General features: G+C 65.1%; 1 protein-coding gene across 1 annotated transcript; it reads left to right on the plus strand.

The window, feature by feature from the left end:
• Window positions 1-78: 78 nt before the first annotated feature.
• Window positions 79-25,526, plus strand: XAB2 (XPA binding protein 2). Its single transcript, XM_050306234.1, has 20 exons — window positions 79-314; window positions 2,156-2,304; window positions 3,762-3,885; window positions 5,611-5,808; window positions 8,031-8,165; window positions 9,169-9,333; window positions 12,015-12,159; window positions 13,512-13,663; window positions 14,364-14,483; window positions 15,321-15,452; window positions 16,065-16,196; window positions 16,686-16,799; window positions 18,846-19,008; window positions 19,772-19,962; window positions 21,049-21,171; window positions 22,208-22,379; window positions 22,937-23,049; window positions 23,252-23,265; window positions 24,597-24,691; window positions 25,345-25,526. The coding sequence occupies exons 1-20, from the start codon at window positions 90-92 to the stop codon at window positions 25,524-25,526; spliced, it is 2,844 nt and encodes a 947-aa protein (XP_050162191.1). The 5' UTR covers window positions 79-89.
• The last annotated feature ends 778 nt before the right edge of the window (window positions 25,527-26,304 follow it).

Here is a 26,304-nt window from a genome sequence, read left to right on the forward strand (position 1 = left end):
GCCAGGGCAGAAATGACGCCCGAAGGAGAGGCGGAAGTGAGGGCGGAAGCCGGGGCGGGGCTGTCGGAAGTGGCGGCGCGCGCGGGAAGATGGCGGCGGCGGCGCCGGAGATGGCGGCGCTGGAGGAGCCGCCGGGAGCGGCAGCGGGGCCGGAGACGGGCCCAGGAGCGGCCGAGGGAGCGGCGGAGGCGCCGCGGGAGGAGCCCGGAGCGGAGGCGGTAACGGAGCCGGTAACGGAAGCGGTAACGGCGGCGACGGCGGCAGCGGCGGATCCCGGAACGGCGCCGGGCCCGGAGCGGCCCGAGCTGTGCTTTGTGAGTGCGGGGCAGGGCGGGACCCCCCGTTCACATACTTGTCCCGTTGTCGTCCCCGTCTCCATTCCCCGTCCCCGTCCCCGTGTCCCATCCCCGTCCTCGTTCCCGTCCCCGTCCCCGTCCCTTTCCTCTCCTGTCCCCGGTGCCACACCCAGCCCTGTGTCCCGTCCGTGTCCCCTCCCGGCCCGACACCCCCTCCTGGTAACGGGTGTTATCCCTGCTCCGTGTCCCTGTTCCCATTCCAGTGTCTCCATCCCTGTCCCCTGTCCTCATCCCCCTCCCTGCCCCATGTCCCCCTGTCTCTGTGTCCCCATCTCGGTATCCCCATCTCCTCCCATGATCATGTCCCTGTGTCCCTGTCCCCTCTCCTGTCCCCATCCCGATGTCCCCATTCCCTCCCATGTCCTTGTGTCCTTGTCCCCATCCCCGTGTCCCCATTCCCTCCCATGTCCCTGTGTCCCTGTCCCCTCTCCTGTCCCCATCCCGGTGTCCCCATCTCCTCCCTGTCCCATGTCCCTGTGTCCCTGTCCCCTCTCCTGTCCCCATCCTGGTGTCACCATCCTCTCCCTGTCCCATGTCCTCGTGTCCCTGTCCCCATCCCTGTCTCATGTCCTCATGTCCCTGTCCCCTCTCCTGTCCCCATGTCCCTGTTTCCCACCTGTTGCTTTGTCCCCACCACCTCCCACCCCGTGTCCCTGCTGCTGCTGTCCCTGTCCCCTGTGTCCCTGTCCGTCCCTCCCTGTCCCTGTGTCCCTGTCCCTCCCTGTCCCCTGTGTCCCTGTCCCCTCCCTGTCCCCTCTGGCCTGGTGTCCCCATCCCCCTGTCATTCCCTGTCCCTTGTCTCTCCTGTCCTGTCCTGGTCCCCCTGTCCCCTCCCTGCTGTCCCCTGGCAGTGTCCCCTGTCCCCTGGGGGTGTCCCCTGCCCATGTCCCTGTGTCCCCCGAGGAGGACAAGGAGGAGCTGTCCCTGTCCCCTGACTGCCCCCTGGCCCTGCCATGTGTCCTGACTGTCTCCTGACCCTGCCATGTGTCCTGACTGTCCCCTGTCCCCTGACTGTCCCCTGTGTGTCCCTGGGAGGACGAGGAGGTGAAGCACAAGGAGGAGCTGTCCCTGGCTGTCCCCATGTTCCTGACAGTGTCCCCTGTGCCTTGATTGTCCCCTGACTGTCCCCTGTGTCCCCCAGGAGGATGAGGAGGTGCAGCACGAGGAGGAGCTGTCCCTGCCATGTCCCCTGTCCCTGACTGTCCCCTGACTGTCCCCTGACTGTCCCCTGTGTCCCCCAGAGGATGAGGAGGTGCAGCACGAGGAGGAGCTGTCCCTGCCCTGTCCCCTGTCCCTGACTGTCCCCTGACTGTCCCCTCTCCCCCCAGGAGGATGAGGAGGTGCAGCACGAGGAGGAGCTGTCCCTGCCATGTCCCCTGTCCCTGACTGTCCCCTGTGTCCCCCAGGAGGATGAGGAGGTGCAGCACGAGGAGGAGCTGCTCCGGAACCCGTTCTTGGTGCGGGGGTGGCTCTGTCATAGTGTCCCCTGTCCCTGACAGTGTCCCCTGTCCCTGACTGTCCCCTGTGTCCCCCAGGAGGATGAGGAGGTGCAGCACGAGGAGGAGCTGTCCCTGCCATGTCCCCTGTCCCTGACAGTGTCCCCTGTCCCTGACTGTCCCCTGTGTCCCCCAGGAGGATGAGGAGGTGCAGCACGAGGAGGAGCTGTCCCTGCCATGTCCCCTGTCCCTGACTGTCCCCTGTGTCCCCCAGGAGGATGAGGAGGTTCAGCACGAGGAGGAGCTGTCCCTGCCATGTCCCCTGTCCCTGACTGTCCCCTGACTGTCCCCTCTGTCCCCCAGGAGGATGAGGAGGTGCAGCACGAGGAGGAGCTGCTCCGGAACCCGTTCTCGGTGCGGGGGTGGCTCCGCTATGCCCAGGCCCGGCAGCGCGGGCCCCGCCCCCGCCTCAACCAGATCTACGAGAGGGCCCTGCGGGAGCTGCCCGGCAGGTACCGCACCTGGCACACCTGGGGGCACCAGGGATACACCTGGGACACACCTGGCACACCTGGGGGCACCGGGGATACACCTGGGGGACACCTTGGGGACAGCTGGCACACCTGGGGGCACTGGGGATACACCTGGGGGCAATTGGGATACATCTGGGGAGGGGGGGCACACCTGGGGGCACACCTGGGGCACCTGGGATACACGTGGGGGCAATTGGGATACACCTGGGATCCATCTGACACACCTGGGGGATACCTGGGGGACCTGGGATACACCTGGGGGTGTCTGAGGTGTACCTGTGGCACCTGTACGTGTGGCAGTGATGGGAGATGGTGGCACAGGGGTGTCCCAGGTGACACAGGGGTGTCCCAGGTGATACAGGTATGCCCCAGGTGACCCCAGTGTCCCCCCAGTTACGAGCTGTGGTACCAGTACCTGCGGCAGTGACACAGGGGGTGACAGGGGTGACTCGGGGTGACACAGGGGTGTCCCAGGTGACACAGGGGGTGACACAGGGGTGACACAGGGGTGTCCCAAGTGCCCCAGGTGACCCCAGTGTCCCCTCAGTTACAAGCTGTGGTACCAGTACCTGTGGCAGTGACACAGGGGGTGACAGGGTTGACTCAGGGGGTGACACAGGGGTGTCCCAGGTGACCCTGATGTTCCCCTAGTTACAAGCTGTGGTACCAGTACGTGCACCAGTGACACAGGGGGTGACACAGGGGTGTCCCAGGTGACACAGGGGGTGACACAGGGGTGCCCCCTGTGTCTAACTAATACCTGTGGCAGTGACACAGGGGGTGACACAGGGGTGACACAGGGGTGTCCCAGGTGACACAGGGGGTGACACAGGGGTGTCCCAAGTGCCCCAGGTGACCCCAGTGTCCCCCCAGTTACAAGCTGTGGTACCAGTACCTGCAGCAGTGACACAGGGGGTGACACAGGGGTGTCCCAGGTGACAGAGGGGTGCCCCAGGTGACCCCTGTTTCCCCCCAGTTACAAGCTATGGGCAAAACCACGACACCCAGGTGACACAGGGGGTGACAGGGGTGTCCCAGGTGACACAGGGGTGACCCCGGTGTCCCCTCAGTTACAAGCTGTGGTACCAGTACCTGCACCAGTGATACAGGGGGTGACAGGGGTGTCCCAGGTGACACAGGGGGTGACACAGGGGTATCCCAGGTGACACAGGGGTGACAGGGGTGTCCCAGGTGACACAGGGGTGACCCCAGTGTCCCCCCAGTTACAAGCTGTGGTACCAGTACCTGTGGCAGTGACACAGGGGGTGACAGGGGTGTCCCAGGTGAGGCAGGTGTGCCCCAGGTGACCCCTGTCCCCTCAGTTACAAGCTGTGGTACCAGTACCTGCGGCAGTGACACAGGGGGTGACACAGGGGTGACATAGGAGTGTCCCAGGTAACACAGGGGTGCCCCAGGTGACCCCGGTGTCCCCTCAGTTACAAGCTGTGGTACCAGTACCTGCGGCAGCGCCGGGCACAGGTCAAAGGTCGCTGCCCCTCAGACCCCGCCTTCGAGGAGGCCAACGCGGTGCACGAGAGAGCCCTGGTGTTCATGCACAAGGTGGGGATGGGGGAGAGCCCTGGTGTTCATGCACAAGGTGGGGACAGGGGGGGACAGGGGGGAGAGCCCTGGTGTTCATGCACAAGGTGGGGACAGAGGGACATGGGGGGGACACAAGGGGACATGGGAGGGACAAGGGGACATGGGAGAGAGCCCTGGTGTTCATGCACAAGGTGGGGATGGGGGGACAGGGGAGAGCCCTGGTGTTCATGCACAAGGTGGGGACAGGGGAGAGCCCTGGTGTTCATGCACAAGGTGGGGACAGGGAGAGCCCTGGTGTTCATGCACAAGGTGGGGATGGGGGGATAGGGGGGACATGGGGAGAGCCCTGGTGTTCATGCACAAGGTGGGGATGGGGGGATAGGGGACATGGGGAGAGCCCTGAGTGTTCATGCACAAGGTGGGGACAGGGGGACATGGGGAGAGCCCTGGTGTTCATGCACAAGGTGGGGATGGGGGAGAGCCCTGGTGTTCATGCACAAGGTGGGGACAGGGGGACATGGGGGTACATGGGGGACAGGGGACATGGGGAGAGCCCTGGTGTTCATGCACAAGGTGGGGATGGGGGACAGGGGACATGGGGAGAGCCCTGGTGTTCATGCACAAGGTGGGGATGGGGAGACAGGGGTGGGGATAGGGGTTGGAGAGACATGGGGAGGTGATGGGGACATGGGGTGGGGAACAGGGGGTGTGGAGGGGGCACAAGAGGGACACAGGACGTGGAGGGACAAGGAAGGGCCGTGGGGGGGATACAGGGGTGCAGGGGACACAACCATCCCTCAAACCCCCTCCTGGCCCCACAGCAGCCCCCAAACCACCCCCAAACCTGCCCCCTCCCCTCAAACCCTTCCCGACCCCATAACCAGCCCCCAAACCCCCTCCTGGCCCCACAACAGTCCCCAAACCACCCCCACCCCAAACCTGCCCCCTCCCCTCAAACCATTCCCAACCCCATAACCACCCCCAAACTTCCCCCAACCCCACCCTGCCCTGCCCCACATGCACCCCATAACCCCAGGGCCGCATCACCCGCACCCCACTGACCCCCTGTGACCCCCAGCCCCATAGACACCCCATAATACCCCACAGACACCCCATAACCCCTGATAACCCCATAACCCCCCACAGACACGCCATAGCCCCATAATTCCTGCAGATGCCGCGGATCTGGCTGGATTACTGCCAGTTCCTGGCCGAGCAGGGCCGCATCACCCGCACCCCACTGACCCCCTGTGCCCCCATGACTCCCTGTGCCCCCAGCCCCACAGACACCCCATAACCTCTCTGTCCCTGCAGATGCCGCGGATCTGGCTGGATTACTGCCAGTTCCTGGCCAAGCAGGGCTGGGTCATCCACACCCCACTGACCCCCTGTGCCCCCTGACCCCCTGTGCCCCCAGCCCCACAGACACCCCATAACCCCTGTACCCCGCAGATGCCGCGGATCTGGCTGGATTACTGCCAGTTCCTGGCTGAGCAGAGCCAGGTCACCCGCACCCCACTGACCCCCCTGTGCCCCCCAGCTCCACAGACACCCCATAACCCTCCACAGACACCCCATAACCCCATAATCCTTGCAGATGCCGCGGATCTGGCTGGATTACTGCCAGTTCCTGGCCGAGCAGGGCCGCATCACCCGCACCCCACTGACCCCCCTGTGCCCCCCCAGCCCCACAGACACCCCATAACCCCCCACAGACACCCCATAACCCCATAATCCTTGTAGATGCCGCGGATCTGGCTGGATTACTGCCAGTTCCTGGCCGAGCAGGGCCGCATCACCCGCACGCGCCGCACGTTCGACCGCGCGCTGCGGGCCCTGCCCATCACCCAGCACCGCCGCCTCTGGCCCCCCTACCTGAGCTTCGTCAGGAGGCACCCCCTGCCCGAGACCGCCGTCAGGGTCTTCAGGAGGTTCCTCAAGGTGAGCACACCTGGGGACAGATGGGGACACACCTGGGGATGGGGACAGTTGGGGACACAGCTGGGGAGACACCCCCCCACCCCCTGCCCGAGACCGCCGTCAGGGTCTTCAGGAGGTTCCTCAAGGTGAGCACACCTGGGGACAGATGGGGACACACCTGGGGATACACCTGGGGACAGCTGGGGACACACATGGTGATAGGGACACATTTGGGGTCAGCCCAGGACAGGGACACACCTGGGGAGACACCCCCTCACCCCCTGCCCAACACCACTGTCAGGGTCTTCAGGAAGTTCCTCAAGGTGAGAGGTGGCTGGGAACACAGCTGGGGACACAGCTGGGGACACACCTGGGGATGGGGACACACTTGGGGAGATGCCCCCACCCCCTGCCTGGGACCACCATCAGGGTCTTCAGGAGGTTCCTCAAGGTGAGCACACCTGGGGACAGCTGGGGATGGATGGGGACACACCTGGGGACAGCTGGGGACGAGTGGGGACACACGGGGACACACCTGGGCACAGCTGGGGACACACCTGGGGATGGGGACAGATGGGGACACAGGTGGGGAGACACCCCCTCACCCCCTGCCCAAGACCACCGTCAGGGTCTTCAGGAGGTTCCTCAAGGTGAGCACACCTGGGGACAGATGGGGACACACCTGGGGACAGCTGGGGACACACCTGGGGACAGCTGGGGACACACCTGGGGAGAGGGACACATCTGGGGACGAATGGGGTCACACCTGGGGACAGGGACACACTTTGGGAGAAACCCCCTCTCACCCCCAACTGAGACCACTGTCAGAGTCTTCAGGAGGTTCCTCAAGGTGAGCACACCTGGGGACAGTTGGGGACACACCTGGGGACACACCTGGGCATGGGGACACGCTTGGGGAGGTGCCCCCCACCCCCTGCCCGAGACCGCCGTCAGGGTCTTCAGGAGGTTCCTCAAGGTGAGCACACCTGGGGACAGCTGGGGACACACCTGGGCACAGCTGGGGAGAGGGACACACGTGGGGACACACCTGGGAACAGGGGCACAGCTGGGGACACACCTGGGGACACACCTGGGGACACAGCTGAGGAGAGGGACACACCTGGGGATGCAGCTGGGGACATGTGGGGACACACCTGGGGACAGGGACACAGCTGGGGACACACCTGGTGATAGGGGCACACTTGGGGTCAGCCCAGGACAGGGACACCCCCCTGGCAGTGTCACCTTGGCGTGGTGGCACAGCTGGACAGGGGTGACACCACGGGAATAGGGCAGGTGACCCTGAGGGGGCCCAGGTGACATGGAGGGTGTCCCAAGTGACACCCTGAAGGCCCAGGTGACACTGGGGGGGCTCAGGTGACCCAGGTGACACTGAGGTGTCCCTGTGTCCCCAGCTGTGCCCCGAGGAAGCAGAGCAGTACGTGGGGTACCTGCGCTCCGTGGGGGGGTTCGGGTGGCACTGGGGGGTTCAGGTGACCCTGAGGTGACCCAGGTGACCCTGCTGTCCCCAGCTGTGCCCCGAGGAGGCAGAGCAGTACGTGGGGTACCTGCGCTCCGTGGGGGGGTTCAGGTGACACTGAGGTGCTCAGTGGTGCTGGGGGTCCCGCGTCTGTGGGGTTCAGGTGGCACTGGGGGGCTGGTGACCGGGTTCCAGGTGGCCCTGGGGGTGTTCAGGTGACAGTTGGGGGTTCAGGTGATGCTGTCGGGGTTCAGGTGGCACTAGGGTGTTCAGGTGACCTGCTGTCCTAGCTGTGCCCCGAGGAAGCAGAGCAGTACGTGGGGTACCTGCGCTCCATGGGGGGGTTCAGGTGGCACTGGGGGGGTTTGGGTGACACTGGGGGGGTTCAGGTGACCCTGCTGTCCCCAGCTGTGCCCCGAGGAAGCAGAGCAGTACGTGGGGTACCTGTGCTCTGTGGGGGAGTTCAGGTGGCACTGGAGGGGTTCAGGTGGCACTGGGGGGGTTCAGGTGGCACTGGGAGGGTTCAGGTGATGTTGGGGGGGTTCAGGTGGTGCTGGGGGGGTGCAGGTGACCCTGGGGTGATTCAGGTGACCCTGAGGTGTCCCCGTGTCCTCAGCTGTGCCCCGAGGAAGCAGAGCAGTACGTGAGGTACCTGCGCTCCGTGGGGGGGTTCAGGTGGTGCTGGGGGGGTGCAGGTGACACTGGGGGGGTTCAGGTGATGTTGGGGGTGTCCAGGTGACCCAGGTGACCCTGCTGTCCCTAGCTGTGCCCGGAGGAGGCAGAGCAGTATGTGGGGTACCTGCGCTCCGTGGGCCGCCTGGACGAGGCCGCGCAGGTTCTGGCCCGGCTGGTGAACGACGAGAGATTCGTGTCCAGAGAGGGCAAATCCAACTACCAGGTGGGCACAGGGGGGCTAGGGGGGCACAGGGGCACCTGGGGGACACAGGGGGACCAGGGGCACCTGGGGGTCAGGGGCACCTTGGGGACAGGAAGGGGTGCCTGTGGCTGCTGGAAGGGAGGGACACACCCAGGACGCCTCTGGGGCACCACTGGGGATGGGAGGGGTCACCCAGGGGGGCACCTGTGGGAGCAGGAGGGGGTTGGGGGTCCTGAGGGTCCCTGCCAGGTTTTGGGGGGCTCAGGGAGTTTTTCTGGGGAGAGGGGTGCTGTGGGTTCTGACTTCCCTCCCCCCATTTCCACTCCCCATCTACTGTCCTAGCACCCCAGGGTGGGGCGGTCCCACGGGCTGTTAGGGGGTTGGGGGATCTGGGAGGGATTTTGGGGATCCTTGGGGGGTTCTGGGGGTTTTGGGTGACCCTGGGGAGGTTCTGTGGTTTCTGACCCCCCCATTTCCTCCCCCCCAGCTGTGGCAGGAGCTGTGTGAGCTGCTGTCCCACCACCCGGGGTGGGGGTCCCACAGGCACTGGGGGGTTTTGGAGTGACCCTGGGGGGGTTCTGGGTGTTCTGACCCCCCCATTTTTCTCCCCTAGCTGTGGCAGGAGCTGTGTGAGCTGCTGTCCCAACACCCCGGGGTGGGGGTCCCACGGGCACTGGGGGGTTCTGGGGTTTTTGGGGTGACCCTGGGGGGGATTCTGGGTGTTCTGACCCCCTATTTTTCCACCCCAGCTGTGGCAGGAGCTGTGTGAGCTGCTGTCCCAGCACCCCGGGGTGGGGGTCCCACAGGCACTGGGGGGTTTTGGGGTTTTCAGGGTGACCCTGGGGGGGTTCTGGGTGTTCTGACCCCCCCATTTCCTCCCCCCCAGCTGTGGCAGGAGCTGTGTGAGCTGCTGTCCCAGCACCCCGGGGTGGGGGTCCCACGGGCACTGGGGGGTTCTAGGGGTTTTGGGTGACCCTGGGGGGGTTCTGGGTGTTCTGACCTCCCCCTTTTCCCCTCTCCCCAGCTGTGGCAGGAGCTGTGTGAGCTGCTGTCCCAGCACCCCGACCGTGTTCGCTCTCTGGACGCCGGGGGGATCATCCGGGGGGGCCTCACGCGCTTCACGGACCAGCGGGGGCGGCTCTGGGGGGCTCTGGCCGATTGTTACGTGCGCTGCGGCCACCTGGAGAAGGTGACAGCCCCACCCTGCTGGGACTGGGGGTGGGGGGCACCCTGGGGGTGACTGACACAGCCTTGGGGGTGATTGATACAGTCTGGGAATGACTGACAAAGGCTGGGGGTGACTGAGATCACAGGGAAATGACTGACACAGTGCGGGGGTGATTGGCACAGGCTGAGAGTGACTGACCCAGCCTGGGGATGACTGACCCAGTCTGGGAGTGACTGACAGCTCCTGAGAATGATTGACACAGCCTGGGGGTGACTGACACAGTCTGGGAGTGACTGACAGCTCCTGGGGATGACTGACACAACCTGGGGGTGACTGACATAGTCTGGGAGTGACTGACAGCTCCTGGGGATGACTGACACAGCCTGGGGATGACTGACACAGCCTGTGGGTGACTGACACAGTCTGGGAGTGAGTGACACAGCCTGTGGGTGACTGACACAGTCTGGGAGTGACTGACAGCTCCTGGGAGTGACTGACACACCCTGGGGTGAGTGACAGCTCTTGGGAATGATTGACACCCTCCAGGAATGATTGGCACACTCTGTGGATGACTGACAACCCATGGGAGTGACTGACACAGCCTAAGAGTGATTGACACATCCTGGGGGTGATTGACACACTCTGTGCATGACTGACATCCCGTGGGAGCGACTGACAGCTCTGGGAACGAGCAATATGTCTGGGACTGACTGATGGACACCCCTGGGAATAACTGACATCTCTGGGAACAACTGGCACACCCTGGGGATGACTGACAGCTCTGGGAATAACTGACAGCTCTGGGAACGACTGACACCCCATGGATGGACTGACTGACTGACTGACAGCTCCTGGGAGTGATTGACAGCTCCTGGGAGTGAGTGACGCCCTGAGTGTCACCCCAGGGGACTGACTGACACACCCTGGGAGTGACTGATGGACACCCCTGGGACTGACACCCCTGGACCGCCACAACCCCCCCAGGGCCACCACAGCCCCCCCAGGGCCACCGCTGTCATTGTGTGTGTCCCCTGTGGTGACCCCATGACACTGTCCCTGTCCCCGCTGTCCCCAGCACTGTCCTTCCCCTGTTCCTGTTCCCAGTGCTGTCCCTAACCCTGTCCCGGTGTCCCCAAGGCTGTCCCAGTGTCCCCAAGGCTGCTCCTGTGTCCTCAGTGCTGTCCTCGTGCCCCCAACGGTGTCTGTAGGTCACCAGTACTGTTTCTGTGTCCCCAGTTCTGTTCCTATCTGAGGATGTGTACGAGGAGGCCGTGCAGACCCTGATCCCGTTCCCTGGGTCCCTGATGCCATTCCTTGTCCCTGGTTCATTCTACGTGGCCCTGATCCTATTTTTTGTGTCCCTGATCCCATTCTGTGCCCGGGATGTGTACGAGGAGGCTGTGCAGACCCTGATCCCATTCCCTGTGTCCCTGATCCCATTCCCTGTGTCCCTGATCCCATTGCCTGGCTCCCTGATCCCATTCCTTGTGTCCCTGATCCATTCCTTGTGTCTCTGATCCATTCCTTGTGTCCCTGATCCATTCCCTGTGTCCCTGATCCCATTCCCTGTGTCCCTAATCCCTATCCCATTCCAGGCCCGGGATATGTACAAGGAGGCCGTGCAGACCCTGATAATGATCCCCGATGATCCCTGATCCCATTCCCTGTGTCCCATTCCCGTTCCAGGCCCAGGATGTGTACGAGGAGGCCGTGCAGACCCTGATGATGATCCCTGATGATACCTGATCCCATTTTTTGTGTCCCTGATCCCGTTCCAGGTCCGGGATGTGTATGAGGAGGCCATGCAGCCATTGATCCCATTTCCTATGTCCCTGATCCTATCCCTATCCCGTTCCAGACCCGGGATGTGTACGAGGAGGCTGTGCAGACCGTGATAATGATCTCTGATGATTCCTGATCCCATTCTTTGTGTCCCTGATCCCGTTCCAGGCCCGGGATGTGTACGAGGAGGCCATGCAGACCCTGATCCCATTCCCTGTGTTCCCATTCCCGTTCCAGGCCTGGGATGTGTATGAGGAGGCCGTGCAGACCCTGATGATGTTTATGCCTGATCCCTGATCCCATTTTTTGTGTCCCTATCCCATTCCAGGCCCGGGATGTGTATGATGAGGCTGTGCAGACCGTGACAATGATTTCTGATGATCCCTGATCCCGTTCTTTGTGTTCCTATTCCCGTTCCAGGCCCGGGATGTGTACGGGGAGGCCGTGCAGACCCTGATGATGATCCCTGATCCCATTCCCTATCCCATTTCCTATCCCATTCCAGGCCCGGGATGTGTACGAGGATGCCGTGCAGACCCTGATGATGATTCCTGATCCCTGATCCCATTCTTTGTGTCCCATTCCCGTTCCAGGCCCAGGATGTGTACGAGGAGGCCGTGCAGACACTGATGATGATCCCTGATCCCATTTTTTGTGTTCCTGATCCCATTCCAGGCCTGGGATGTGTATGAGGAGGCTGTGCAGACTGTGATGATGATCCCTGATCCCTGATCCCATTTTTTGTGTCCCTATCCCGTTCCAGGCCCGGGATGTGTACGAGGAGGCCATGCAGACCCTGATGTTTATGCCTGATCCCTGATCCCATTTTTTGTGTCCCTGATCCCGTTCCAGGCCTGGGATGTGTCTGAGGATGCCGTGCAGACCCTGATCCCATTCCCTGTGTTCCATTCCCATTCCAGGCCCGGGATGTGTACGAGGAGGCCGTGCAGACCGTGATGACCGTGCGGGATTTCACGCAGGTCTTCGACAGCTACGCCCGCTTCGAGGAGAGCGTCATCAGGGCTCTGCTGGACACACAGGCCCAGCTGGGCCGGGGACAGGAGGGTACGGGGGCACCCCAGCATGGGGGAGGGCACCCTAGAATGGGGGGAGACACCCCAAAATGGGGGGGACACCCCAAAATGGGGGAGGGATTGGGGTGAGGGGGACAAGGAGAGCGTCATCAGGGCTCTGCTGGACACACAGGCCCAGCTGGGGCGGGGACAGGAGGGTACGGGGGCACCCCAGCATGGGGGAGGGCACCCTAGAATGGGGGGAGACACCCCAAAATGGGGGGGACACCCCAAAATGGGGGAGGGATTGGGACAAGGAGAGCGTCATCAGGGCTCTGCTGGACGCCCGGGCCTGGCTGGGGTGGGGACAGGAGGAGGGTATGGTGGACACCCCAGAATGGAGAGGGACACCCCAAAATGGGAGAGGGCACCCCAAAATGGGGGGGACACCCCAAAATGGGGGGGACACCCCAAAATGGGAGAGGGCACCCCAAAATGTGGGAGGGATTGGGACGAGAGGGACAAGGAGAGCGTCATCGGGGCCTGACCCCGCTCTTGTCTCCTGACCTTCCCAAGCCCCCCAGCTGTGTGACCCCTGTGTCCCCCAGAGGAGGTGGAGCTGGAGCTGCGCCTGGCTCGGTTCGAGCAGCTCATGGCCCCAGCCCTGGGGTTCCCGTGTCCCCTGCCCCCTCCTGGTGTCTCCTGACCCCTCCCATGTCCCCTGTCCCCTCCTGGTGTCCCCTGACCCCCCTTGTTGTCCCCCCAGAGGAGGTGGAGCTGGAGCTGCGCCTGGCGTGGTTTGAACGCCTCATGGCCCTGTGCCCTGGGGGTCCCCGTGTCCCCTGACCCCTCCTGGTGTCCCCTGACCCCTCCCTGGTGTCCCCTGACCCCTCCTGGTGTCCCCTGACCCCCGTGTTGTCCCCCCAGAGGAGGTGGAGCTGGAGCTGTGCCTGGCTCGGTTCAAGCAGCTCATGGCTCTGTGCCCTGGGGGTCCCCGTGTCCCCTGACTCCTCCCTGGTGTCCCCTGACCCCTCCCTGGTGTCCCCTGACCCCTCCTGGTGTCCCCTGACCCCCAGCTGTGTCCCCTGACCCCCCTGGTGTTCCCTGACTTCCCTGGTGTCCCCTGACCCCCGTGTTGTCCCCCCAGAGGAGGTGGAGCTGGAGCTGCGCCTGGCTCGGTTCGAGCGCCTCATGGCCCTGTTTTTGGGGGGTCCCCCTGACCCCCAGCTGTGTCCCCTGACCCCCTCGGTGTCCCCTGACCCCCGTGTTGTCCCCCCAGAGGAGGTGGAGCTGGAGCTGCGCCTGGCTCGGTTCGAGCGCCTCATGGCCCTGTTTCTGGGGGGTCCCTGTGTCCCCTGACCCCCCTGGTGTCCCCTGACCCCTCCATGTCCCCTGTTCCCCCAGAGGAGGTGGAGCTGGAGCTGCGCCTGGCTCGGTTTGAGCGGCTCATGGCGCGGCGGCCGCTGCTGCTGAACAGCGTCCTGCTGAGACAGAACCCCCACAACGTGCACGAGTGGCACAAGAGGGTGGCCCTGCACCAGGGGAACCCCGAGAAGGTGAGGGGGGAGGCACAGGGAACGGGGGGCACTGGGATTGGGGTAAAGGAAATGGGGGCACCAGGGCACCTCGAGAAGGTGGGGGCACAGGGATTGTGGAGAGGGATCAGGGCACCCCAAGAAGGTGGGGGTACAGTGAATGAGGGCACAGGGATTGTGGGGAGATCAGGGCACCCCAAGAAGGTGGGGGGCACTGGGATTGAGGGGCACAGGGACTGGGGGAGGTACTAGGGGCACCTCGAGAAGGGGTGGGGCAACCAGGAGGGCACAGGGACTGGGGGCACTGGGACTGGGGGTGGGGATCATGGGGAGGGCACCAGGGGCACCCTGGAGAAGGTGGAGGTGCACAGGGAATGGGGGGAGGGTTCAGGGCACCCCAAGAAGGGAGGGACACAGGGAACGGGGGTAGCTGGGGGGGTTGGGGTGGGCACCCTAAGAGCACAGGGGACACAGGGGGCTGCACCAGGAGCACCCTGAGGGGGACACCCAGGATAGGTTGGGGGGCATGGGGGCTGCACTGGGGACCCCAGGAAGATTAGGGGGCACAGAGGGGACACGGGGGCTGCACTAGGGACACCCCAAGAACTGGGGTGGGGCACAGAGGGGACACTGCAGGAGCGTGGCACAGGTGGGGTGGGGACACGGCTGGGGGTGGGGGTTTGGCAGTGACACTGCTGTTCTCTGTGTCCCCCCACCCCAGATCATCCAGACCTACACCGAGGCCGTCCAGACCGTGGACCCCCAGCGAGCCACCGGCCGCCCCCACGAGCTCTGGGTGGCCTTCGCCCGCTTCTACGAGGACAACGGGCAGCTGGACGATGTGAGGGACCCCCAGACCTGCCTGGGACCCCCAAACCTGCCTGGGACCCCTACACTGCCTGGGACCCCCACGCTGCCCCTGGGATCCCCAAAACCTGCCTGGGACCCCCACGCTGCCCCTGGGACCCCCCCAAACCTGCCTGGGACCCCCACGCTGCTCCTGGGACCCCCAAAACCTGCCGGGGACCCTCCCAAAACCTGCCTGGGACCCCCCCAGACCTGCCTGGGACCCCCTAGACCTGCCTGGGACCCCCAAACCTGCCTGGGACCCCCCCCAAACCTGCCTGGGACCCCCTAGACCTGCCTGGGACACCCACACTGCCCCTGGGACTCCCAAACCTGCCGGGACCCTCCCAAACCTGCCTGGGACCCCACACTGCTCCTGGACCCCCACTGCTCTTGGGACCATGGAAACCTGCCTGGGACCCCCATGCTGCCCCTGGAACCCCCACAACCTACCTGGGGACCCCCAAACCGTGTCCCCCAGGCCAGGGCCATCCTGTCCCTCTGACGCCCCAAACCCTCTGACCCCCTGCCCCCAGGCCAGGGCCATCCCATCCCTCTGACACCTCCAAACCCCCTGACCCCTCCAAATCCCCTGCCCCCCACCATGTCCCCCTGCCCCCAGACCAGGGCCATCCTGTCCCTCTGACCCCCCTGTCCCTGTGACCCCCAGGCCAGGACAATCCTGTCCCTCTGACCCCCTCTCTCTCTGACTCCCTGTGACCCCCTGACCCCCGTATCCCCTGACCCCTATGTCCCTCCTGCCCCCCAGGCCAGGGCCATCCTGCCCCTGACCCCCCTGTGACCTCCCCCTGACCCCCCCTTGTCCCCCCAGGCCAGGACCATCCTGTCCAGGGCCACCCGGGTGCGGTTCCGGCGGGTGGAGGACCTGGCTGCCGTTTGGTGCGAATTTGGGGAGCTGGAGCTGCGGCACCACCGGCACGAGGAGGCCCTCAGGGTGCTCAGGGTGAGGGGGGCCCTAAAAACCCCGGGGGTGGGGGGACCCCAAAAATGAGGGGAGACCCAAAAATGTGAGGGGGTGCTCAGGGTGGGGGCGCAGGTTGTGGGAGCTGGAGCTGCAGCACGAGGGGGTTCTGGGAGTGCTCTGGGTGAGGGGGCCCCCAAAAACCCTGGGAGGTGGGGGACCCCAGAAATGAGGGGGACCCGAAAAATGAAGGGGGAGACCCAAAAAATGGGAGGGATGTTCAGGGTGGGGGGCGCAGGTTGTGGGAGCTGGAGCTGCAGCACGAGGGGGTTCTGGGGGTGCTCTGGGTGAGGGGAGGGCCCCAAAAATCCCCAGGGGGAGGGGCACCAGAGGTGGGGGAGGACACACACACCCAAAAAATGCAGGGGTGTCTCTGAATACGGCCCCCATCCCAGGTGGGATTCCGGGGGGAGGGAAGGGGGTCCCTCTGGAAATGGAGAGGGGGAACCCCAAAATTTGAGGAGGGGAGGAGATGACACATCCAGAGACCCCCTGAGGGCCACCTTTGTGCTTGGTGGGGGGTTCAGGGCTGGGGTGTCTGCTGGGGTGGTTGGGGGGTTTGGGGGCCCCCCTGAGCCCCCCCTGCCCCCCCAGAAAGCCACGGCCCTGCCGGCCAAGCGCGCCGAGTACTTCGACAGCTCCGAGCCCGTCCAGAACAGGCTCTACAAATCCCTCAGGGTGTGGTCGATGCTGGCAGACCTGGAGGAGAGTCTGGGCACCTTCCAGGTGGGGACACACCTGGGGGGACACCTGGGGACAGCTGGGGGTGGGGGCGACACCGGGAGATGGGAGGGACAAGTGGGGATAGCTGGGGACATCTGGGGATGGGGGGACAGCTGAGGATAGGGAGGACACACTGGGATGGGGGACACACCTGGGAGACACCTGGGGATGGGGGGACACGGCAGAGGACAGCTGGGGATGGTGGGGACACCTGGGGATCGGGGGACACCTGGAGATAGGGGAGGGACACTGGGGGACACCTGAAGGATGGGGGGATCAGGATGGGATACCTGGGGATGGGAGGGACAGGGGCAGGACACCTGCAGATGAGAGGGAGTCCTGGAGATGGGGAGGACACCTGGGGATGGGGGACACGTGGGGATGGGGGGACAGCTGGGGACAGGGGGGACACCTGGGGACGGGGGGGACACCTGGGGACGGGGGGACCACCCCTCTGTCCCCCCTAACCCCCTGACCCCGGCGGTGCCGCAGTCGACGCGCGCGGTGTACGAGCGCATCCTGGACCTGCGCATCGCCACCCCCCAGATCGTCATCAACTACGCCCTGCTGCTCGAGGAGCACGGCCGCTTCGAGGACAGCTTCAAGGTGACAGGGACATGGGGGACAGGGGGAATAGCCTGGGGACAGGGGGAATAGCCTGGGGACACACAGAGTGTGACAGGGGACACGCCATGGCTGCAGGAGCACGGCCGCTTCGAGGACAGCTTCAAAGTGACAGGGACGCTGGGGACAGATGGGAACAGCCTGGGAACAGCTGGGGACAGATGGGGACAGCCTGGGGACAGGGGGGACAGCCTGGGGGCAGCCTGGGGACAGAGGGAATATCCTGGGGACAGGGGGGCTGGGGACACACAGAGAGTGACAGGGAATACCCCATGTCTGGAGGAGTTTGGATGGGACACCCCAAGGTGGGGGCTGGGGACAGAGTGGGGACCCTGTGCCCGGGGAGGGCCATGGGGACACCACGGGCACGACATCCTGGGATGGCCCTGGGGGGGGGGGGGGTGACAGGGGGCGACAGCAGCGACAGGGGGTGGTGACAGGCAGGTGGCAGAAGTGATGGGGTGGCAGCAGTGATGGGATGGTGACAGGGAGGTGGCAGAAGTGACAGAGGGTGGTGACAGGTGGTGACGGCAGCATTGGCAGCACTGGCAGCAGTTGTGACAGGGTTGGCAGTATCAGGGTGACAGTGGTGGCAGGGTGACATGGGGGGGTGGCAAGGATGGTGACAGCAGTGTCAGGGTGATGGTGGCAGTGACAGGGCCGTGACAGCAGTGCCAGGGCAGCGTTCAGGCAGTGGCAGCAGTGACAGGGAGGTGACAGCACTGGCAGGGTGGTGACAGTGGTGACAGGGCACTGACAGGGTGTCAGGGTGGTGACAGCAGTGACAGCACTGTCAGGTGGTGGTGGCAGGGTCAGGGTGGCAGTGGCAGTGACAGATGATGTCAGGGGGTGACAGCAGTGCCAGGTGGTGACACAGTGTTGGGGTGGCAGTGCTGGTGACAGTGATGCCAGAGTGGTGACACGGTGTCAGAGTGATGGCAGTGCTGGTGACAGCGATACCAGAGTGGTGACAGTGCTGGGGTGGCAGTGCTGGTGACAGCGATACCAGAGTGGTGACAGTGTTGGGGTGGCAGTGCTGGTGACAGTGATGCCAGACTGGTGACAGTAGAGTCAGAGTGGCAGTGCTGGTGACAGCAGTGCCAGGTGGTGACACAGTGTTAGGGTGGCAGTGCTGGTGACAGCAGTGCCAGGTGGTCACACAGTGTTAGGGTGGCAGTGCTGGTGACAGTAGTACCAGGTGGTGACAGTGTTGGGGTGGCAGTGCTGGTGACAGTAGTACCAGGTGGTGACACAGTGTTAGGGTGGCAGTGCTGGTGACAGCAGTGCCAGGTGGTCACACAGTGTTAGGGTGGCAGTGCTGGTGACAGTGATGCCAGAGTGGTGACAGTGTCAGAGTGATGGCAGTGCTGGTGGCAGTGATGACACGGTGTCAGGGCAGCACTGGCAGTGCCCGGGGGTGACCCTGTGCCGTGTCCATGTTCCCACATCCCTCTGTCCCCTCAGGCACACGAACGTGGCGTTGCCCTGTTCCAGGGGTGACACTGTCCCTGTCCCTACATGTCTGGTGGTGACACTGTCCTTGTGTCCCTGTTCCAGTGGTGACACTGTCCCTGTCCCCACATCCCTGGTGGTGACACTGTCCTTATGTGTCTGTGCCAGTGGTGACACTGTCCCTGTCCCCACATGCCTGGTGGTGACACTGTCCTTGTGTCCCTGTTCCAGTGGTGACACTGTCCCTATTCCTGTGTTCCTGTCCCAACAGTGGCACTACAGTTGTCCCAGCAGTGATGCTGTCTCTGTGTCTATGTCCCTGTGGTGACACTGTCCCCGTAGTGATAATGTCCCCGTGTCCCTGTCCCTGTCCCTGTCCCCAGGCATACGAGCGTGGCATCGCCCTGTTCCGGTGGCCTCACGTGGGTGACCTGTGGCTCACGTACCTGTCCCTGTGGTGACACTGTCCCTGTCCCTGTCCCTGTCCCCAGGCATACGAGCGTGGCATCGCCCTGTTCCGGTGGCCTCACGTGGGTGACCTGTGGCTCACGTACCTGTCCCTGTCCCTGTCCCCAGGCATACGAGCGTGGCATTGCCCTGTTCCGGTGGCCTCACGTGGGTGACCTGTGGCTCACGTACCTGTCCAAGTTCGTGGCCCGTTACGGGGGGCGGAAGTTGGAGCGGGCGCGGGACCTGTTCGAGCAGGCGCTGGACGGGTGTCCCCCCCAGCACGCCAAGAGTAAGGGACACGAGGGGCACAGGGACACGGGGGGCACAGGGGACATGGGGGGCACAGGCAGGGGGCACAGCAGGGGTGGGAGGTGTGAGGGGGGGTTGGCTGAGCAGGGGGCTGCAGGGTGAGGGTGGGGGTGGGAGGGCCAGGGCTGGTGCCAATCAGGGCATGGCGGGGCTGGGGGTGACAGCTCTGCCCCTCCGGCCACGTTGGGGTGCCCGGGGGAGTGCCCAGGTGTGTCCTGACACCTGTGCCCAGGTGGGTGCTGGGCAGGGCCCAGCGGGGTGTCCAGGTGTGTACCCAGGTGGGTGCTGTCCCCCCACCCCCAACCACGTCAGGGTGTCTGGGTGGGGGCTGGGCAGACACTCAGGTGTGGGCCAGGTGGGCACTGCTGGGGGGGTGCCCAGGTGTGCTGGGCAGTCACGGCCAGTGTCCCTCCAGCCACATTGGTGTGCCCAGGTGTACCAGCTGTACCCAGGTGTACCCAGGTGTGCAGGGCAGTGACTGAGGGTGCCCCCCCAGCCATGTTGGGGTGCCAGGTGGGTACCCAGGTGTATCAGGTGTACCCAGGTGTGCGAGGCAGTGACTGAGGGTGCCCCCCCCAGCCATGCTGGGATGCCAGGTGGGTACCCAGGTGTACCAGGTGTACCCAGGTGTACCAGGTGTGCCCAGGTGGGTACCCAGGTGTACCAGGTGTGTCCAGGTGGGTACCCAGGTGTACCAGGTGTACCCAGGTGTACCAGGCAGTGACTGACAGTGCCTCCCCCAGCCATCTACCTGCTGTACGCGCGGCTGGAGGAGCAGTTCGGGCTGGCGCGCCGGGCCATGGCCGTGTACGAGCGGGGCACCCGCGCCGTGCCCCCCGAGCAGCAGCGGGACATGTTCCACATCTACATCCGCCGGGCAGCTGAGCTCTTCGGGGTCACACACACCCGGCCCATCTACCAGAGGGCCATAGAGGTGAGGGGGGGCACAGGGGGGCACCTGGGGGGCTATGGGAGCTCTTCGGGGTCACACACACCCGGCCCATCTACCAGCGGGCTATAGAGGTGAGGGGGGCACAGGGGGGCACTGGGGGGGCTATGGGAGCTCTTCGGGGTCACACACACCCGGCCCATCTACCAGAGGGCTATAGAGGTGAGGGGGGGCACAGGGGGGCACCTGGGGGCGATGGGAGCTCTTCGGGTCACACACACCCGGCCCATCTACCAGAGGGCCATAGAGGTGAGAGGGGGCACAGGGGGGCACCTGGGGGGCTATGGGAGCTCTTCGGGGTCACACACACCCGGCCCATCTACCAGAGGGCTATAGAGGTGGGCACGGGGCACTGGGGGGCACCTGGGGACAGGGACACCTGGGGGCACTGGGGGCTATGGGAGCTCTTTGGGGTCACACACACCTGGCCCATCTACCAGTGTGCCATAGAGGTGGGCACGGGGTCACTTGGGGGGCTGAGGGTAGCTGGGGGCACTCTGAGGGTGACACAGGGCACTCGGGAACTGGGATGGCACCCGGGAATGGTGGGGGCAACAAAGGGGTACCTGAGGGTGACAAGGGGCACCTGGGCGGGAGGCACCCAGGGGCTGGGGGTGACAAAGGGGTACCTGAGGGTGACAAGGGGCACCTGGGGAGGGTGGGAGGCACCCAGGGGCTGGGGGTGGCATGGGGGCACCCGGGTGTGCAGACACCTCGTGGGTGCCGGGCTGGGGGTCCCTGGCAGGGACCTAGGTGGTGCCAGGGGGCAGGTGTGGTTGGGCAGGGCTGGGGGCTCAGGTGGTGCCAGGGGGGCTCAGGTGGGCCTGGGCAGGGTCAGGGGCTGAGGTGGGTGTGGGTGGTGCCAGGGGACTCAGGGTGGTCAGGGGGCTCAGGTGGGTGTGGGTGGTACCAGGGGACTCAGGGTGGTCAGGGGGCTCAGGTGGGTGGGGGTGGTGCCAGGGGATTCAGGGGAGCTGAGGTGGGTGTGGGTGGTGCCAGGGGACTCAGGGGGCTCAGGTGGGCCCAGGGGGCTCAGGGGTCAGGGGGCTGAGGTGGGCGCTGTGCCCGCAGGTGCTGGGGGACGATGCGGCTCGAGAGCTCTGCCTGCGCTTCGCCGACATGGAGTGCAAGCTGGGAGAGGTGGATCGGGCCCGGGCCATCTACACCTACTGCTCCCAGATCTGCGACCCCCGGGTGAGGGGACAGGGGGGGACATGGGGGGGTCACATCTACACCTACTGCTCCCAGATCTGCGACCCCCGGGTGAGGGGACAGGGGGGTCACACAGGGGTCACAGGGGTCACATCTACACCTACCGCTCCCAGATCTGCGATCCCTGGGTGAGGGGACGGGGGGGGACACGGGGGTCACACAGGGGTCACTTTACACCTACTGCTCCCAGATCTGTGACCCCCGGGTGAGGGGGGACATTGGGGACACACAGGGGTCACACAGGGGTCACAGGGGTCACATCTACCCCTACTGCTCCCAGATCTGCGACCCCCGGGTGAGGGGGGACATTGGGGACAGGGGGGGACATGTGGGGGTCACACAGGGGTCACACAGGGTCACATCTACACCTACTGCTCCCAGATCTGCGACCCCCGGGTGAGGGGGGACAGGGGGGACATGGGGGGGTCACACAGGGGTCACATCTACACCCACTGCTCCCAGATCTGTGTCCCCAGGGTGCCGGGGTTTTCCCTATGGTTTTCCCAGGGTGTCCCCAGTGTATTAGGGGTGTCCCCAGGGTGTCCCCAGTGTCACGGGGGTGTCCCCATGGTTTCCCCAGGGTGTCCCCACTGTCAGAGAGGTGTCCCCAGTGCCACACCCCCTGCTGAGCCGGTGGCTCCAGCGCAGATCCCCAGTGCCAGGGGGTGTCCCTGGAGTGTCCCCAGGGTGTCCCCAGTGTCACAGAGGTGTCCCCAGGGTGTCCCCAGGGTGTCCCCGGTGTCACAGAGGTGTCAGGTGTCCCCAGGGTGTCCCCGGTGTCACAGAGCTGTCCCTAGGGTGACAGAGGTGTCCCCAGGGTGTCCCCAGTGTCACAGAGGTGTCCCCAGGGTGTCCCCAGTGTCACAGAGGTGTCCCCAGGGTGTCCCCAGGGTGTCCCCGTTGTCACAGAGGTGTCCCCAGGGTGTCCCCGGTGTCATAGAGGTGTCACAGAGGTGTCCCCAGGGTGTCCCCAGGGTGTCCCCGTTGTCACAGAGGTGTCACAGCGGTGTCCCCGCAGATCACGGGCAGTTTCTGGCAGACGTGGAAGGAGTTTGAGATCCGGCACGGGAACGAGGACACGATCCGGGAGATGCTGCGGATCAAGCGCAGTGTGCAGGCCACCTACAACACCCAGGTCAACTTCATGGCCTCGCAGATGCTCAAGGCGTCCGGCAGCGCCACCGGCACCGGTGAGGCGGGGGAGGGGCACGGGGTGTCCCCAGGGCTGTCCCCAGGGCCTGGGGTGTCCCCAGGGCTGTCCCTTGGGGTGTCCCCTTGGGCCTGGGGTGTCCCCAGAGTTGTCCCCAGGGGTGTCCCCAGGGCTTGGGGTGTCCCCAGGGCTGTCCCTTGGGGTGTCCCTTTGGGCCTGGGGTGTCCTATGGCCCCCCTGACCCCACCCCTGTGTTTTGGAGTTCCCACATCTCCCCCTGCCCCCGTCCCTGTTTTTTGGGTGTTCCCATGGCCTGACCCCCATTTTTGGGGTTCCCACAGCCTGACCCCCATGTTTTTGGGGTGTTCCCCATCCCCTGACCCCCATTTTTGGGGTTCCCATCCCCTGACCCCATCCCTGTTTTTTGGGGTGTTCCCACATCCCCCCTGACCCCTCCCTGTTTTTTGGGGGTTCCCACATCCCCCTGACTCCCCCCCTGTGTTTTGGGGGTTCCCCCGTCCCCCCTGACCCCTCCCCATGATTTTTGGGGTGTTCCCCCATCCCCCCTGACCCCTCCCCATGTTTTTTGGGGTGCAGTGTCTGACCTGGCCCCGGGGCAGAGTGGTTTGGATGATATGAAGCTGCTGGAGCAGCGGGCAGAGGCTCTGGCGGCCGAGGCCCAGCGGGACACGCCCCGGCCCCCCCAGCAGGTGCTGTTTGTCAGGTGAGTGACCACGCCCAGGGCCACACCCCCTGCCACCCACCCCTGCCACCCACCCCTGCCACACCCCTGCCACACCACCCCAGCAGGTGCTGTTTGTCAGGTGAGTGACCACGCCCAGGGCCACACCCCTGCCACACCCCCTGCCACCCACACCCTGCCACACCCCCTGCCACACCCACCCCCAGCAGGTGCTCTTTGTCAGGTGAGTGACCACGCCCAGGGCCACACCCTGCCACACCCCCTGCCACACCCTGCCACACCCCCTGCCACCCACCCTGCACACCCCTGCCACACCCCCTGCCACACCCCTGCCACACCCCCTGCCACACCCTGCCACCCACACCCCTGCCACACCCCTGCCACACCCCCTGCCACACCCCCTGCCACCCACACCCCTGCCACACCCCTGCCACCCCCTGCCACCCACACCCTGCCACACCCCCCTGCCACACCCACCCCCAGCAAGTGCTGTTTGTCAGGTGAGTGACCACGCCCTGATCCACACCCACTGCCACACCCCTCCCTGCCACACCCACCCCCAGCAGGTGCTGTGACCATGCTCAGGGCCACACCCACTGCCACACCCACGCCCTGCCCCACCCCCAGCAGGTGCTGTTAGGTGCCCTTCCTCAGGTGCTCTGACCTCCCCCCCCCCAAACCCACCAGTGGCCCCCCCACTCAGGTGCTCTCAGGTGACCTGGCCCCCCAGGTGTGTCCCCCCAGGTGAGGTGGGTGTGGCCTCCCAGCCCCACCTGATTTGGGGGGAGATGGGGGTCCCTGTGCCCCCCCTGGGTGCTGATGTGGGGGATGGGGGTCTCGATTTCGGGAATGGGGGTCCCTGTGCCCCCCATGTTGATGTGTGGGGGGTTGGGGGTTCCTATGCCCCCCCAGATGCTGATCTGGGGGGATGGGGGTCTCTGTGCCCCCCCCGTGCTGATGTGGGGGGGGTTGGGCTCTCTGTACCCCCCCTGTGCTGATCTGGAGGAGGATGGGGGTCCCTGTGTCACCCATGCTGATGTCGGGGATGGGGGTCTCGATTTGGGGGGATGGGGGTCTCTGTGCCCCCCCCATGCTGATCTGGGGGTTGGGGGTCTCTGTGCCCCCCCCGGGTGCTGATTTGAGGGGGGGTTGGGGGTCTCTGTGCCCCCCTATGCTGATCTGGGGGATGATGGGGGTCTCTGTGCCCCCCCCGTGCTGACCTGGGGGTTGGGGTTCCCTGTTTCCCCCCTGGGTGCTGATTTGGGGGATGATGGGGGTCCTTGTGCCCCCCATTATGCTGATCTGGGGGATGATGGGGGTCTCTGTGCCCCACGTGCTGATCTGGGGGTTGGGGGGTCTCTGTGCCCCCCCTTGGGTGCTGATCTGGGGAATGATGGGGGTCCCTGTGCCCCCCCCCCATGCTGATTTGGGGGTTGAGGGTCTCTGTGCCCCCCCAGCTGATTTGGGGGTAGGGGGTCCCTGTGCCCCCCCTTGGGTGCTGATCTGGGGGATGATGGGGGTCTCTGTGCCCCCCCAGCTGATCTGGGGGTGCAGGGCCGAGGCCCCCCCGGGGGCAGAGCCCGCCCTGTCCCAGCAGGGGAACCCCGAGGAGATCGACCTGGGCGAGGACGAGGGGGACGAGCCCGACGGTACCGGGGGTGGGGGACTGGGAGGCACTGGGAGGCTCACTGGGGGGATGGGGAACTGGGGGAACTGGGAGGGCACTGGGGGCTCACTGGGGGGATGGGGAACTGGGGAACTGGGAGGGCACTGGGGGATGAGGGGCACTGGGGGGCTGGGAGGGCACTGGGGGAACTGGGGGGCACTGGGAGGGAACTAGGGGGCTCACTGGGAGGGATGGGGGCACTGGGGGATGGGGGAACTGGGGGACATTCTGGGGGGCACCGGGACTGGGGGATGGGGCAAGGGGGTGGTCATGGGGACAAGAGGAACACGGTGGGGAGTCATGGGGACAATGAGGGGGGTCTTGGGGACAAAGGGGACACTGGGGAAGGCACCAGGAGTTGGGGACATGGGGGGTCATGGGGACAAGGGGGCACTGGAATGGGGGCACTGGAATGGGGGTCACTGGAATGGGGGGCACTGGAATGGGGCACTGGAATGGGGGGCACTGGGACAGGGGAGGGAAATGGGGGAGGGGACACGGGGAGGGACAGTGAGGGGTGGGGGAGGGTCCCCAGGGCAGTCGGGAGGGGACAGAGGGAGGCTCATGTTGGGGGAAGGAGGAGGGGGCTGTGAGTGGCCCCCATTTCTGGAGTCTCTGATCCCCCTGTCCCCCCAGAGGTGCAGCTGGAGCAGAAGCAGGTCCCGGCCTCGGTGTTTGGGGGCTCAAGGATGACTGAGGTGCTGGGGCCCCCTACCCTGGCCCCCCTCCCCAACCCCTCATCCCTCCCCAATCCCTGCCCCCCCCAGCTTAATAAACCCCCTTTGTACAACTCGGTTTTGGGGGGTCCTGGGGGGTAAAATGGGGGGTTTGAGGGTTCACAGGGGTAGTTCCTGACACAATGAAGGTGTTTATTGGCCCTGGGGGTCATAGGGGGATTTGGGGATCACAGGAGCAGGTTTTGACACAATCAAAGTGTTTATTGTCCCTGGGGGGCCCTGGGGGGCCCGGGGGTCTCAGGGGTCTCCAGGCTGTCCAGGAGCCGCTGGGCAAAGGCTTGTTCGAGCTGGGGGGAAAACGAGGGAAACCCCTCAATGTCCCCCAAAATCCTCCTCAGGGACCCTAAAACACCCCCAGAGACCCCCAGCCCCATTTCCCACCTCCCAGCCCCCACAGGACCCCCAGCACCCCTTAGAGACCCTCAGAGACCCCTCCAGCCCCCCCACAGGACCCCCCCACACCCCCAAGGGACCCTCAGAGACCCCCAGAATCTGCAGGACCCCAGAGACCCCCAGCTCACCCCAGTACCCCTTAGAGACCCCTGAGTCCCCCTGGCACCCCAATCACCCTGTGGCCCCCCAAATAGACCCCCCAGCCCCATATTCCCCGCATCCCCAAAAGCCCCCTCCCGGCCCCACCTCCAGCACGAGCCCCTCGCCCTGGGGGTCTCCGAGGGGGTCCCAATCCAGCGTCACGCGGTGTGGGGAGGCCTGAGCCCCGCCCGGTGCTGCTCCAGCTCTGGGGGAGGGGCGGTCAGGGGTTTGGGGCCCTCCCCTGCCCGCAGGCTTTGGGTCCCCCGCTGGTTTGGGGGTCCTCCTTGCCCTCCACTCCAGCATTTGGGGTGCCTCACACCCCCGC

This window comes from Myiozetetes cayanensis, unplaced genomic scaffold, assembly GCF_022539395.1.
Source record: "Myiozetetes cayanensis isolate MyiCay16 unplaced genomic scaffold, myiCay2020 scf115, whole genome shotgun sequence".
NCBI lineage: Eukaryota > Metazoa > Chordata > Aves > Passeriformes > Tyrannidae > Myiozetetes > Myiozetetes cayanensis.